General features: G+C 44.9%; 1 protein-coding gene across 1 annotated transcript in view; it reads left to right on the top strand.

The window, feature by feature from the left end:
* LOC115073295 (adenomatous polyposis coli protein-like) overlaps positions 1 to 15,383 on the top strand; it is a 459,579-nt gene that overhangs the window by 397,166 nt on the left and 47,030 nt on the right. Inside the window, 2 exon segments of the mRNA XM_029571606.1 lie at positions 18 to 113; positions 14,479 to 14,857. Coding sequence (XP_029427466.1) covers positions 18 to 113; positions 14,479 to 14,857 — 475 coding nt within the window.

Here is a 15,383-nt window from a genome sequence, read left to right as displayed (position 1 = left end):
TTTACATTTTATTCCAGAGTTCAGCTCGAACAGACCATGAGTCAACCAGTGGTATGAGCTCAAGTAGCACCTACTCTGTTCCTCGAAGACTGACAAGTCACCTGGGTACCAAGGTAACCGAAGATTACAAACCACAGGTTGCTAACACTACATTTTTACTAATACAATAACTGGGTTATTTCAGCCAGTAATACTAATCGCATAGATTGAGCTTTTAACACATAACATCATGAATTATTTCCAGTTAATATACTGTAGTTATTACACCTCTTGCATATAAAACTTTTCATTTCTCAGGTATTTTGAATAGATTGATTTGTGTTTCCATATTGTTTAACTTTTTTGCATATACATTTCATAAAAATAAATTGAGTGGTAAACTCTGATGTAGCTGGATAGGCAGTGAAATTACTCACAATAAATAGAAGCTATCTTTAATATTTGAAATGATTATGCATGACTGAAACATTGAAATAGTAATTAATAAGAAAATTAGTAACCACACATTCTGGTAAAATACTGTTGAGTATCCTAGCAAAATGGTTGTCTCATGACACCCGTACCAGGCTTGCAATTTACATGCTGTCCTCGTTGGTCATGGCTATTTCACTTAAAGAAAATAGAAACAAAGCTGAAAAGGCCATTGTTTATCTGCTTTGTGTGACAGTACTGACTCGTCACTTTGTTGCTCATCCAGAGGCTGCCACTACTCCCAAGGCAAAAAGCAACCTTTGATCTTGTAAGAAAAGGACAATTTGAGTTCAGTCATCTAAAAGCATTGGTTTTTCCTTGTTGTGTTTCTGCTAGTGTCCTAGAGAGGGCACAGAGCAAAATGTTTACAAACATTGTCCTATCATTGCCTAGTAATACTACCATTACACTTGGGGGAACTCTGCTCCAAAAAAATTGAAAATTCTGGGCGCACACTTTCTAAATTCTGCAAAATTCTGCCCATCTATTTGTCAAAATAATAGGGGTTTTTTTTTGCTAATTATTCTGCATTTCAGTACAAGCCAGTATTTACATTTTTCTCACTAGCAAGGGTCTGTAGCACCCTAGGCAGACCAATGTAACACCGCCCCCCGCCCTGAGTTGAAAATGCCCCTCTTACAGTGGTAGAGATATGTAAAATCATGTTCTCCCTTGCAAAGTGTTCTCTCTCTCATATATCACCTTCACTGCCCAGAGATGTCCCAAGCATGGTCTTCAGGCAAGCTTGCACAGCTGCACTGCCTCCTGTGAGCCTGACCCATGCCATGCTCAGAGCTGTGGTGTGGCCTGGATTCTGCAAGGTGAAGGAGGAAATTTGTAGGAAGGGGGAATTCTGTGCAACTTCTGCATTCCACAGTAGTGCAGAATTCCCCCAGGACTATACCATGTCCTATTGCATGTGAACAAAAAATATATTCTGCAACCTCTTGCTGTCTGTGATGAACATGGTGTGCTGTAAACTAGTTATATACCTCTTTCCTAACGTGTAGCAGATGGACTCAGGACCAATGGGTATAGTGTACTCCTGCTAGCAGTTGGAGACTGATCAGATTTCAATCTGATGTCAGCCCCTAGTACATATACTCCTGCAGGAAGTGCAGCTCTTCAGTATTTTCCGTCTCCATAGCAGTTAGGGACTATCTGCACGCTCTCACAGCGTTAGAGCCAAATTTAAAGAAGAAAACCCAAAATTTAAAGAAGAAAACCTACCTGAAGACGAGCCCCGCTCTCCTGCGGTGATACTCTCGGGTCCCTCCCCCAATTGAGATTCCCGAGGTGATTTCCGTGGTCCCTCGGAGGTAAGCCTCGGTCCGGCGGCCGAATCGCGGCGAGGACCTAGCCCCCGATCCTCAGGCGCGGCTGAGAGGCAGCGGGTGCACCCTCGAGCGCGGCGGTGAAGGTATTTGCCCTCTCCCCCCGCAGCCGGAGACCGCCCGGGACGAAACTGGGAAGCGCCGAAGACAAGGTAAGGTAGAAATCTTCTGCTTGAATCCGGTCTCCGAGGATCGAGGAAGAGCACAGGTCACCGGCCGGGACCAGTGCCACTGGGTTGATCCGCCCTTGCAGGGCCAGGCCCCGGCTATTTCCAAGGGTCTACCCACGTGGAGACCCTCTGAGGGGGTCGCCATATTGCCCACGTGCTCGCCATCGCCATCTTGGCCCTATTCGCCGCGCCGTTCGCCATTCGGCCCGAGCGCACAATTCCGAGCTAGGTGCACAAAGCACTTGTGCGCATAGACTTACGCGCACATAAAACCTTGCGCGCATAAGTTGCACGCACAGAGCTAGGTGCATATCTATGGCTGGACGCACAGCTGCACACACAACTTACACGCTCATCTTAAGCGCACTGGAGCACATAAGAATTTACACGCCGACAGCCATGGCACCACCAGAAACAGGGATAAAGGCTCAAGGCCTCCTCCCAGCATGCCATATCAGAGCCGCACAAAGCAAGGAGGCAGACGCCCTGTACACGCAGTGTGAGGAGGCCCTGGGAGATCCAGTTCAGGGCCAGTCCCACCCAGGGCCGAGTTCTAGCTCCTCAGGGGGTACCCCGGACCTAGCAGATCCCAGGGGGACCTCCCCACAGACAGGGACCCCCAAGGAACCAGCGCCCCTCAGCTTGGACCCAGCGTCGATCTCGTGGGTGGAGTTCTTCAAGGGGATTCACGCCTTTGTTCAGATGCAAACTGAACCTGTGGCTGACCAGCCACATGCACCACCGGAGGACCCTCAGGCCCCAGGCCCTTCAAGACCTAGGCACAGGCTTCCACTACCCAGAAGCCCCACCTATGGGGACACTGACATCTCTGAGGAGGAAGTTGAACCCCTGGAAAGAGGGGGAGCTCCCCCCGGGGACAGAGCCTCACCGAACCATGAGACGCTTCTTCACAAAGGACGAGCTCCCGGACCTGGTCAACCAATGTCTGACGGAGCTCGCTATCCCGGGCCCAAGTACTTCGGGGGAACCTAAACCGAACCCCCTGCTGGAGAGTCTTCGCCAGACTTCTCGCCACTTCCCTCTGTTACAAGCAGCACAACAGCTGATTGACCTGGAATGGAATGCTGCAGAGTCCACATTCAAAGGGGGACGAGCCTTGGCAGCCCTGTACCCACTGGACCCGGCAACCAAAGGTCTTCTTGCATGCCCAAGAGTTGATGTCATGGTCTGTGCGGTCTCTAAGCACACCACCATCCCAGTGGAGGGAGGAGCAGCGCTCAAGGATGCACATGACCGGCATCTGGAATCCATCCTCACAGTCATTTTGACTTAGCCTCTATGTCTCTACAAATTGCGGCCTGCTGCACCGTGGTGACACGTGCCTGCTTATCACAAACCAGGAACAACACCCCGGGAGAAGACATGGAACCAGCAGTATCATTCCTCGCGGACACTGCCTCCGACCTAGTGCGCACAGCGGCTAGAGGAGTGTCATCTGCGGTGGCTGCCAGGAGGCAACTCTGGTTCCGAAGCTGGTCGGCAGACGCATCTTCCAAAACGCGCCTCAAAAGGATGCCCTTCTAAGGATCCATCCTATTCAGCAGCGAACTAGAGAAACTGGCTGACAAATGGGGTGAGTCCCCATTGCCGCGCCTGCTGGAGGATAAGACGAAGAAAAACCAGTGACCCTTCCCCAGGTCCTCCAGGGGCAGAAGTTCACAGCGCTTCAATCCTTACTGGAGCAACTATCAAGCACCCCGCCCTACGGGCAGAACCAGTCCTTTTGGAACAAGCACAACAAGAGGGGAGCCAGCTCGGGTACGGGCCCCAGCCACACCCCACAATGAGATTCAGCCGACCCGTCCAAGAGAAGAAGCCATAGGGGGCAGACTAGCCCTATTCTACTGCAGATGGGTCGAGATAACTTCGGACAAGTGGGTCCTAGCCATCATTCGGGAAGGGTACTAACTGGATTTTGTACGAACCCCTCCGGACAAGTTCGTGGAGGCCCCCTGCCACAACCTCTTCAAGAAGGCGGCAGTGGAAGCTACGCTGTCCAGACTACTGGCCCTCGAGGCCATAACCCCAGTGCCTCCACAAGAAATAAATACTGGGCATTATTCCATTTATTTTATCGTCCCCAAGAAAGAGGGAACATTCAGGCCCATCCTGGACCTCAAATCGGTCAACCGCCACCTGAGGATTCCCTGCTTCCGCATGGAAACCCTACAATCTGTCATAAGGGCGATACAACCGGGAGAGTTTCTCACATCCCTGGATCTTTCGGAGGCCTACCTACACATCCCAATTCATCAGGAACACCAGCGCTACCTATGCTTCAAAATCCTGGACCATCACTACCAGTTCCGGGCACTACCCTTCGGGTTAGCCACAGCACCCCGGACGTTCACCAAGGTAATAGTAGTGGTGGCGGCAACACTGAGGAAGGAAGGAATCCTTGTTCATGCTTACCTGGACGACTGGCTGATCAGGGCAAAGTCACCAGAGGAAAGCCGCCAAGCAACCAACAGAGTCATAACTCTACTGGAAAGCCTAGGATGGGTAGTCAACACAAACAAAAGCTCCCTACAGCCCTCACAGTCACTGGAATAACTAGGAGTCCGATTCGACACCAAGGAGGACAAGGTCAGCCTGACCCCCACAAGGAGATCAAAATTGTGGAACTGGCTGCAAACCTTGCTGAACGATCCTCGTCCCACAGCATGGGATTACCTGCAAGTTCTCGGGCTGATGGCATCCACACTGGAAGTTGTGCCATGGGCACAAGCCCACATGAGGCCCCTACAGCGCTCACTTCTATCACGGTGGAGCTCATGGTCCCAGAACTACACCGTACGTCTATCACTCCGGGCAGAGTTCGGACCCAGCTACCGTGGTGGCTGCAGGCCAGCCACATGAACCGGGGATCAAGACTATCCTCCCCAACCTGGACCCTACTCACCACAGATACCAGTCTACAAGGATGGGGAGCACACTGCGAGGAGCTAACCGCCCAAGGGCAGTGGAATGCAGAAGAGGCGGGATGGAACATCAACCGCTTAGAAGCGCGGGTGGTCAGACTAGCCTGCCTGCGGTTCACTCACAGACTTCGAAACAAAGCGGTCAGAGTAATGTCGGACAACGCCACGACAGAGGCCTACATCAACCGACAGGGGGGAACCAGAAGCCAACAGGTGTCCCTAGAAATAGACCCCCTGATGGCGTGTGCGGAAGCAAACCTCCAGGAGATCTCCGCCGTCCACATCTCCAGGAAAGACAACATTACGGCAGACTTCCTCAGCAGGGAGAGTCTAGACCCAGGAGAATATAGGCTGTCATCCGCAGCCTTCAAGATGATAGTGAATCGGTGGGGGACACCGGACATGGACCTTCTGGCAAACAGATCCAACGTCCAAGTATCCAGATACTTTAGCCGCAGGCGGGAACCGCAGTCCCAAGGGATCGATGCCCTGGTACAGACCTGGCCACCGGGGATGCTACTATATGCCTTCCCGCCGTGGCCCCTATTGGGCGCAATCATTCACAAGATACAACTACACAGGGGGCTAGTTCTTCTGGTGGCTCCGGATTGGCCAAGAAGACCCCTGGTATGCAGACATGAGAAGACTGCTGGCAGGGAACCCCTTACCCTTGCTCCCATACAGGGACCTGCTACAACAAGGTCTGATCCTCCACGAGGACCCAGCTCAATTCTCTCTTACGGTCTGGCCATTGAGAGGGCCCACCTGAGAGAGAGCGGATACTCGGGGGCGGTAATTGGCACTCTCTCCTCCGAGCACGTAAGTTCTCCACATCGTTAACATACATAAGGATCTGGAGAGTATTTGAAGCCTGGTGCGAAGACCACAGCATCAAGCCACGCTCATTTAAAGTTCTCGTGATCCTGGAATTCTTACAGAATGGACTACAGAAGGGTCTGTCCCTCAACTCCATCAAGGTACAGGTGGCCACATTGTCATGCTATGGCTCCAAGAGCGAGGGCGACAGCATAGCTTCTCACCCGGACGTTTCACGCTTCCTGAAAGGAGTCAAACACATTCGCCCTCCACTAAAGTGGCCGGTACCTCTGTGGAATCTCAATCTCATTTTGGATTTCCTAGCGGGAACCGCCTTCAGACCTCTCCGAGGCCTGTCTCTCCGCCTGTTAACCTTAAAGACTGTGTTTTTGCTGGCAGTGTTCAGTCCGCCGCATCTCGGAACTACAAGCACTGTCCTGCTGTGAGCCGTTCCTCCGGCTCACCCCAGGGTCCATCCAACTACGCATGGTTCCCTCCTTCCTCCCCAAAGTGGTATCACACTTCCACCTTAATCAGACCATCTCGCTACCAACGACAGATGGCTTGAAGAATTCAGAAGAAGCCCGTGGTCTATGCTACCTCAACATCGGCAGACTTCTATCCAGATACCTGGAAATGTCGGAACCCGTACGAAAAACAGACCACCTTTTCGTCCTTCACAGAGGAAAGAGGCAAGGGGAACTGGCCTCGCGGGCAACCATCACCTGCTGGATTAAGAAAGTCATCAAGGCAGCCTACTTAGAAGCAGGCAAACCACCGCCTCTACAGGTCAAGGCCCATTCTACCAGAGCCCAGGCAGTATCCTGGGCAGAAACTAGAATGCTGTCCCCTGCCGAGATCTGCAGGGCGGCTACATGGTCCTCCATCCATATCTTCTCCAGATTCTACCGTCTGGATGTTCAGGCTCGGGAGGACACGGCATTTGCAAGAGCAATACTAAGTGGACCACGGGCAGCCTCCCACCCAGTTCGGGAGTAGCTTTTATACATCCCATTGGTCCTGAGTCCATCTGCTACACGCTAGGAAATGGAGAAATTACTTACCTGATAATTTCGTTTTCCTTAGTGTAGACAGATGGACTCAGCATCCCACCCTTGGCTGCCGTTACGCATGGTCTTTTAAATGATTCAAGGGTAAGCCACGTTTTCATTTACCTAGGGCATCCACCCTACCGGGTGTCGACGCTTTCCGGTTGAGTACACTGACGGTCTCCAGCTATAGTCAATCAACCAGTTCAAGTTAACCAAATTAATCAAGTTTTGAACGTTTAACCAAGTTATGAAGTTAATCAAGTTAACCAAATTATTAAGTTAATCAATCAGTCAGTCACACATATATCCACAATGCTTTTCGAGGAGAATACTAAGGATCTGCACTTCCTGCAGGGGTATATGTACTAGGGGCTGACATCAGATTGAAATCTGATCCGTCTCCAACTGCTAGCAGGAGTACACTATACCCATTGGTCCTGAGTCCATCTGTCTACACTAAGGAAAACGAAATTATTAGGTAAGTAATTTCTCCATTCTTTTCTTTTTTTTAAGCAGTAGTTTCTTCCTGTTCCTTTTTGTAATTCCTGCTCAATCAGAACCAGGGCTGGGACCTGGTGCCTTAAGCTTTCATTCACAACTAAAAGAGTTTTCCCCTATTTTATATTCCAATTTGTATTTTACTCCAGTCATTGCAGTGATGGTTCTGGACTGGGGGCCATGCACTAGAGAACTTTCTGGAACCCTGCAATCATGGGGTTAGAATCTGGCCACTAGGTGTCATCCTTAAGCGCAATGATCATGGGCACTTTTTACCTGGGATCTTTTGATCAGTTTTCAAAAAGAAAGATACATGCATACTTTTACTTTAAAAAAAAAATTGTCCCAGGGAAAATGACACAGAGATTTGCACCTGTTTTGTTTGCAGATATTTTTTTCAGACCAAAACTACATATACAGGTTTTAAAATCCAAAGCTGTGCATATAGTTTTCTCCTTTTCCTAACCCCACCCCCCACCCTAGGAACACCTATACTATAATGTTTATTTATTTATTTTTAAAAACTTTTCTATACCGTTGTTAAGTTAAATACCATCGCAACGGTTTACATGTAGGCACATATTTAATGAGGGTAAAAGCGTACTATAGTACATTCTAACAGGTGCCGTTAAAGGTTTGGTTACAATATATCATTAGACATAGACATTTAGCGAAGTAGTTCATGACCAGTTGTACCAAGGTACTTACATGGGTAGTTTTATCACACATAGTATTATAGTTATGTTTGTTGTGGTGTAGAGTTCATAGACTAATCTATTGTAAAGTTCTACGTACTGTCTGTCTGTGCCTTCCTGTCTTTTCCTGAATAATTTCTCTCTAATGTGGTAAAAATACGTGCTTTGTTGATCTGTACATGTAATTTTACCTGCATACAGGGTAGGCAGTTTTCAGATAAGCAATTTTATGCAGGTAAAATGCTTTTTACTCATAGGAATCCCTTTGAAAATTATCTTCACGGTGACTGAACTTCTGTCTTGTGCAGTTTGTGTGAGATGAGGAAGTGCTGGCTCTATGTAATCTACTCAGAGTTTAGATGCATGACCATAAAGCAGAGGTTGATGACAAAGTCTCAGAGAAGATGCAGCATTCAAAGTGAGGGAGGCAGCACTATGACTGTGCAGTAGAGAAAGTGCATAACAAAAAAACAGTGAATTTATTTAATTGTATTACCTGCCATTTTGATCTATTGCTTACTCAAAGAGGGCTACAGTGGTTTTCAACCCTATAGGTGCCACAGATTGGATAAAAAGGTGAAGTACAGGATAGATAGGGATAAGGTACAGGATAAATGGGAAAGAGATTATGGTACAATACATAGGTAAGCACTGGAGGTAAAATAAACAGTTGGGGAGAACACATAGGTAAGCAGATAGTTATGGATACCAGAGTGGGAACATCATTGATATGTAAGCAGAGTCTCTGATGCCACAGCATATAATGGATAAATAGGGTCATGATTTAGGTACAATAGTATGTATGCTCAGTGGGGTACAATAGCAATATGGGGGGAACATCTATATCTGTAGTGCTGCTGCAGCCTGTGTTATGGAGGTAAGGATTGGGGTCGATATGCTGAATGTCTTGGTATATGTCTCTATCATGGCTTGCTTGGTTACTGTTCTAACACTCTGGAGGCCGAAAAGCCAGGCCCTTCACAAGTTTCCTGAAATATCTGTAGTCCTGCATTTAAAAAAGATGCTCTGAAAGTGAGTTCCAGAGGGTGAGGGCTATTCTAGAGAGAGAGAGCCATCTTTCAGTTGTCAGATCTTTTGATATCTCTCAGCAACAGTGTGGTTAAGGAGACTCTCTGGGAAGATTGTAGTGTCCTGGCTGGTGTGTAATGTGACAATCTGTTCTTTAGGTTCTGTAGCTCATTTCCCCTCAGGGCCTTGAGGTCCAGGATTTTAAATTTGGCCATATAGAGGATTGGCATCCAGAGTAATTTGTATAGATTGGGTGTGACATGGGCCCTGTTTGTTACAGCCCTCTAGCAGCCGGACTGCAGTGTGTGAGATAAGCTGGGAATATGTGTGCAAATGTAATGTTTCATGTGTGGAGGGAAGAGCCCCTTTGCTAAGGAGTGCATAGGCCCCAAGCCAGGAGGGCATGAGAAGCTCACAAGCTCCATGATGAAAGGTAAATAAGGCTGCAATATCTTTGCGATACGTGCTTTCGGTGGAAATTGAAATACCTGGATAAGTGATTCTGGAGCAACAAATCACGTGACACTAAAGAAGGGTTACTATTTGGCATTGAAGAAAAATATCATCAACGGAGTTGTGCTGGCAGCAGGAAAAACTAGCTTACGCGAAGACTGTCAGTAACTGCAAAGAGCTAAAAATTCATCAAGAAGGCTATATTTGTATCAGAGATTAAGCATGGATAGGGACTTTCATGTTCAGTTTTTATTTTATTTTTCTGGAAAAAATGGGGGGGGAATGAATTATCTGTGTTTATAATAAACACTGAACAATTCCCAGGAAAAATAAAATAACTGAAACAAAGGTCCTTAAGCATGAAGTGTTGTTGGTACTGCAATTGACCGAATACAAGGAAAAAATTATTGGACAGCTAGAGGTATCAAATTTGTGAGGAGGTTGGGAATGTGCTCATCAAGACTTAGAGCAGAAAAGCCTATTCCTCCTGAAGATGACACCGCAGCTTCCAGATGATGGCAAGAGTGAAAGCCATGAGATGAAGCAGGACCTATGCACAATCAAATGTGCTGTGTGCAAGAAAGAACCCTTAATTTTGTGGTATCAGAGAGTGAAGCATATAAAAGAAAAAAAAAGAAAAAGGATTCTGAGGATGGCCAAGATGCAAGCAGTGACAGGACTGCCAAGCAGCAGCAACTGTTTGAAAAGCAAATCAGCCATTGCCAGTGCAACCACAAACCATTGTGCATGAAGATCTGATGGGACAAATCGACATGCAGAGTTAGTGTGGAGTGAAGTGCATTCTCAACATCGTTGATAAAATGATGAGTTACATGCATATGTTCTTCCTGCAGGAAAAAGGTTTGCTGAGAGAGTTCAAGGATACAGAAGGCTGGGAGACATCCCAAAGTTAATTCCGACATGTTCACAGGATTGTACTCCAGCACATGAATGTGTACACCTCAAAGCAGAGTAGCACAGCAAATGTATCATTCCCTGTTCAATCTTGTCAGGTGTACGCAAGGAGCGACTTTTCCAAAACAGGCTGGGCAGAGTTGACACACACAATAACATACATCAGGAACCATGTGACAAGAAAAGACTCCTATAAGTGATTTCAGAGAAAACAAGTCTGTCACTTGAAAGTCAGTGATTGCGAAGGGTTTTTTTCACATTCCTAAAGAGAAGGGGGAGGGGCTAACTTGACTATTGGAACCTACAAAGATAAACTTGTGGGACACAACTGGAGGGTGCAAGTGCCTGGATAACATGTCATTGAATCACAAGACTCTGTCTTCACGGAAAATGTGACAAATAGGGCCATATGTTGACAGGAAGACCTACCTTCTGTTAAGTACTTTAGTGATATCTCAAGTGATGAACTCAAAGATCATGAGGATGATGAAGATGAGGATTTTTTTTTACATGTAGGGTTACAGAAAAAGCTCATTTGGATGAATAAAAGTCAGAAGATGATGTTACCCAAGAAAATTCACAGAAGAGAGGGAGACCTAAGAGAGACCTCCAAGTTCTAAGAAGCGCCCCCCCTGGAAAAGGCATTCAATGACCATGAGGAACCCTTCCTGGGCAGAGGCAGATTGTTCTGGAGAGACTAAAACTCCTGAGTATCCAAAAGCATAGCTTGCGGAAGAGTGAAGCAGATAAACCTACTTCATGCTGAGAAGCTGTCAGGGATATTGACATAACACAATGGCTTGACACAATGAAAGAAGAGTGGGAATCACAGGAAAAAAAATGTGTGGAAACTTGCAGAACTGCCAAAGATGACCCCCACCTCCATCAATTTGCATGTGGTGCTTTGAAAGATGACAAATGCAGTTGTAGGTTAAAAGCATATCTGGTAACAAAAGCATAGAATACGATGAAGCTTATCAACCAGTTTCAAGCTTTGAAACTTCAAGCCTGCTTACTGCTTTTACAGTCAACAGAGACTGGATCTTTGACCAATATAATGTCAAGTATGTAAATAGGCATGAATAACTCAAGCAGATAATCTATATGAGACAAACAGATGGATTTTGGTGAGACCAGATCAAGAACATCTATACTACAGTCTGCAGAAATTTCTCTATGGACTGAAGCATAATGTAATATACTGGAAGACTGCTTAAAAAACATTGGATTGAAACACAATTCAGTGACCTATGTGTCTATGAACTGACGCTGAAGGAAAGACCTTTAAGTTTGTCAGTATGTGTAGATGATATTTTTCCAACTGAATTAGTAATCTGGGCACGAAGAAAATATGTTCTGATGTTCACACATTTGTAGCACCCGCATTTTTTTTTACCTCTTGATGCAGAAAGCTAATGCTATGCTAATGCATTGGGAGGTTAAAAAAAAAAAAAAAAAAAGCACCTAAATTTTAAAATGTGTGTTCGGCCTGTGCTGAATGCACATTTTAAGTCTGAAAGGAAGGAGGCATCCCTGACATGCTATCGCCACTAAGCCAGATAAATACTAATTTAGCCATCTATCTGGCAGCGGGAAGCAGCACCCAGATAACCACATAAGTTAGTACTTATCCGGCTAATTGATAAAGGTGGCTGCCGCCACTTACCAAATAAGTCAGTAATTATCTGGTTAAGTGGCAGCAGCTGCCAGCACTTACCTGGAGAGTTCCAAACTGTTAATTTTTAACTGTGGTTTTTTTTGTTTGTTTTGGGTTTTTTTTTTTAATTATACTATTTTTTTCCATAGCGCTGGAAACTTAACTCCAGCCCTATCCCAGGTAGCTAAGTTTCCAGCACTAAAAAAGACACACTGGCCAGATGCAATCTCTTCATTGGAGAGTGCTGCTTAATGCCCTCATTTGCATGGGATTTCCATGCAAGGATGCTAAGCAGTACTCCCGTTTAGGAATGCCCATTTTCTGTGCACAAAATTCCTTGCTGCATCAGTAGTAGGTTCTGTGCCCAGAAAATGCGCATTCAAATGCAGGCAGAAAGGTGCATTTGACTGAACTCACCTTTCTGCATTGGCCTGTTAGAGTGTTGGGAGCAGCAGCAGGGGAGGTGCTCTGGCAGCTGCGTGCTGCAGCCAAGATTAACTAACTGAGCCATTTTCCCACACCACACCAACTTCTCCTTTCTCTTGCACTTGTATATAGAGGGAGCCCATCTGTTATAATGAGTTTAAAGTAATATAGTGTGAGACGGCAGTCTACAGTGCTAGGATATAGCCCGGTTGCCAGCTGTGAAAGCATATCCGCTTGCAGGATATCGTGCCTTATCCAGTCAGTTTTTATTTCCTTAACCTAAAAACATGACAGCAGAAAAAGACCAGGCAGCCTATTTAGTCTGTCCATCCTTATAACTGCTCAGCTCTGTATTCCTTACCCCAAATCCTATGTGTTTATTTTTTTAATTCAGATACTGTCCTTTTTTCCACCATTTCCACTAGGAAGCTGTTCCATGCATGTTCTTCTGTAAAGAAATACTTTCAAACTACTTAAATGCTTTAACCACCCTAAGTGGAACAATTAGACATCCAATAATAATCCACCACAAAATAGAAACTTATATCTCTGCTGTTTTTATTTTGAGACCATCAAACACACACTAAGCTTGATGTTGTGGGGACATTTATCATTATCGGTCTCTTAATATCCTAATTTTACATATTTTTAAATGCAAATATAATTTCCACAGCATCAAGATCTTTAAGTCTGTCCCCATGTGCTTTACAATGAACATCACTGACAGTTTTAGTAGCCACCCTCTAGATTGACTCCATCCTGTGTGTATCCTTTTGAAGGTGCGGTCTTCATGGGTACCTTTGCCCTCTCTCTCCTTATGTTTTAAAATTTGGAAGAGAGACTGGTGAGGCTTTCAGTGCTTACCTAGCTCCTCTTCTGGCCATATGAGTCCTCTTCATGTCTGCACTGCCTGCTCTGTGGAGACTTGTGTGACACACAACATTTTCGTTAATGTAGATGTGCCTTGGGCGTGTAAAGGACTGGAAACATTGGCTTAAAGATACACTGCAGGTTAAAAATTGAAAACTTTACCGCTTCTGTTGAAAATTATTGATGCTTTCTAAATTTAAGATAGTAATTGTCTCCAAATAATAATTGAATAAAAGAATTTTAAGAGCTGGCACCTTGCTGAGACATAGCCATATCTTGATTATTGCATGAACAGCTTAAGAATTGACACAGGGAAAATTATTAAATGTGGTGCAGCTATAATATAAAGTGTAATTTAGAAAACCAAAACATCAGGTTCTCTCAAGTCCCTTAATCTTTTTAAAGCATATTTCATATCTTCATTATTGACAATATATCCTGGGAAACTGAACATAAACATTTATACACCAAGAGCACCCACAAACATTTTGGGACTTCATTTTTGTTTGCAACTGGTTTCTATATTCTCGTATAAGAAAATGTGCACATTTATTTTATTTCACAAAAGGAAATAGGTGAATGAATAAATACACATTGGAACAACAAAAAGGGGAGATCTACAAAGACTACAGGGAATCTGTGGAGCCAAAGAGGAGTGAAAGTTTTGCATCTGTATAGCATTGCATATGTCTGGTAATGCTTTATAAATGATAAATAGTAGTAGCAGTAGTCTAGCTAGTGCTGCCTGTTCAAGTGAAAAATTCATGATGGCAATTTTATGCAAACATTTTGATGGGCAACACTTTTTACCATTATAAAGGTATACGCAGTGTTGGCATGCTTTCAAAGCTCAGAACCTAGGTCATTTTTTAATTATTTAGTATTCCATGTTGGATCTGTTTGGCAAATTAATCCATTCAGTTTATTCAAATTCAGAAATCGCTTATGAAATAAAGCTTTAAACTCTGCAGACATCTTGGTTTGCTTTCCAATACCAAAGTATCATTGCATAAGTACTGCTGCTGTTTTCTAAAACTGCCTCTAAAGTTTTTATTACAAGGTGATAACACTGCTAATTTTTATTTTCCTCTTTTCTTTTCACTTCTCTTCTTTTTTTCATCCCTCCCATTCAAAATCATTTGGTCCACAGGTGGAAATGGTGTATTCACTTTTATCAATGCTTGGTACTCACGATAAGGATGATATGTCACGAACTCTGCTAGCCATGTCTAGCTCCCAAGACAGCTGTATAGCCATGCGGCAATCTGGATGCCTTCCACTACTGATCCAGCTTTTACATGGCAATGATAAAGACTCTGTGCTGCTGGGAAACTCACGGGGCAGCAAGGAGGCCCGTGCAAGGGCCAGTGCAGCACTGCATAATATTATCCACTCGCAGCCGGATGACAAGCGTGGTAGACGAGAAATACGCGTGCTCCATCTTCTGGAGCAGATCCGAGCCTATTGTGAAACATGCTGGGAATGGCAAGAAGCGCATGAGCAAGGAATGGATCAAGATAAAAACCCAAGTATGAATGTCATATGTAAAACATAGTTAATGTAAAGCACAAAATCATATTTCATATAAGGCTATGCGGCGAGGAAGCCACTTTATTTCTCCTTGTTTCCCAATTTATTGGGATAAAACCTGAACATAAAAGAGCAAACTTGCATATGTGATGAAATCCATTTTTTCTGCATTAATTTTCACATACTTTAAAAAAAATTTAGTCTTTTGTTCCCCTTTAGAGACTAAAATTTGGTGGAACACATTTTTATTTGTGTAATTAAAACAGAATTTTCAAATCTGGGAGTTTAATAGGCAGATAAAATCATGAGTATTATTTTAAAGATCCCCTTCATATTGAATTGTCTCTTTTGATAATGGTAGTAGTTAGAAGGGATTTATAAGTTATTTCTGTGCAGCAGAATTCTACATCATCGTTGGTGTATAAAATCAACTCCTAATTTAACTTTTGAAAAAGGCTATCATACACTAAATAACCTCCATGGGACTGGGGCAGGCCAGCTGTCAGTCACGGTTGCATGGATCCC

Source organism: Rhinatrema bivittatum, chromosome 1 (assembly GCF_901001135.1).
Source record: "Rhinatrema bivittatum chromosome 1, aRhiBiv1.1, whole genome shotgun sequence".
Lineage (NCBI taxonomy): Eukaryota > Metazoa > Chordata > Amphibia > Gymnophiona > Rhinatrematidae > Rhinatrema > Rhinatrema bivittatum.
This window is presented reverse-complemented; position numbering and strand designations above follow the sequence as displayed.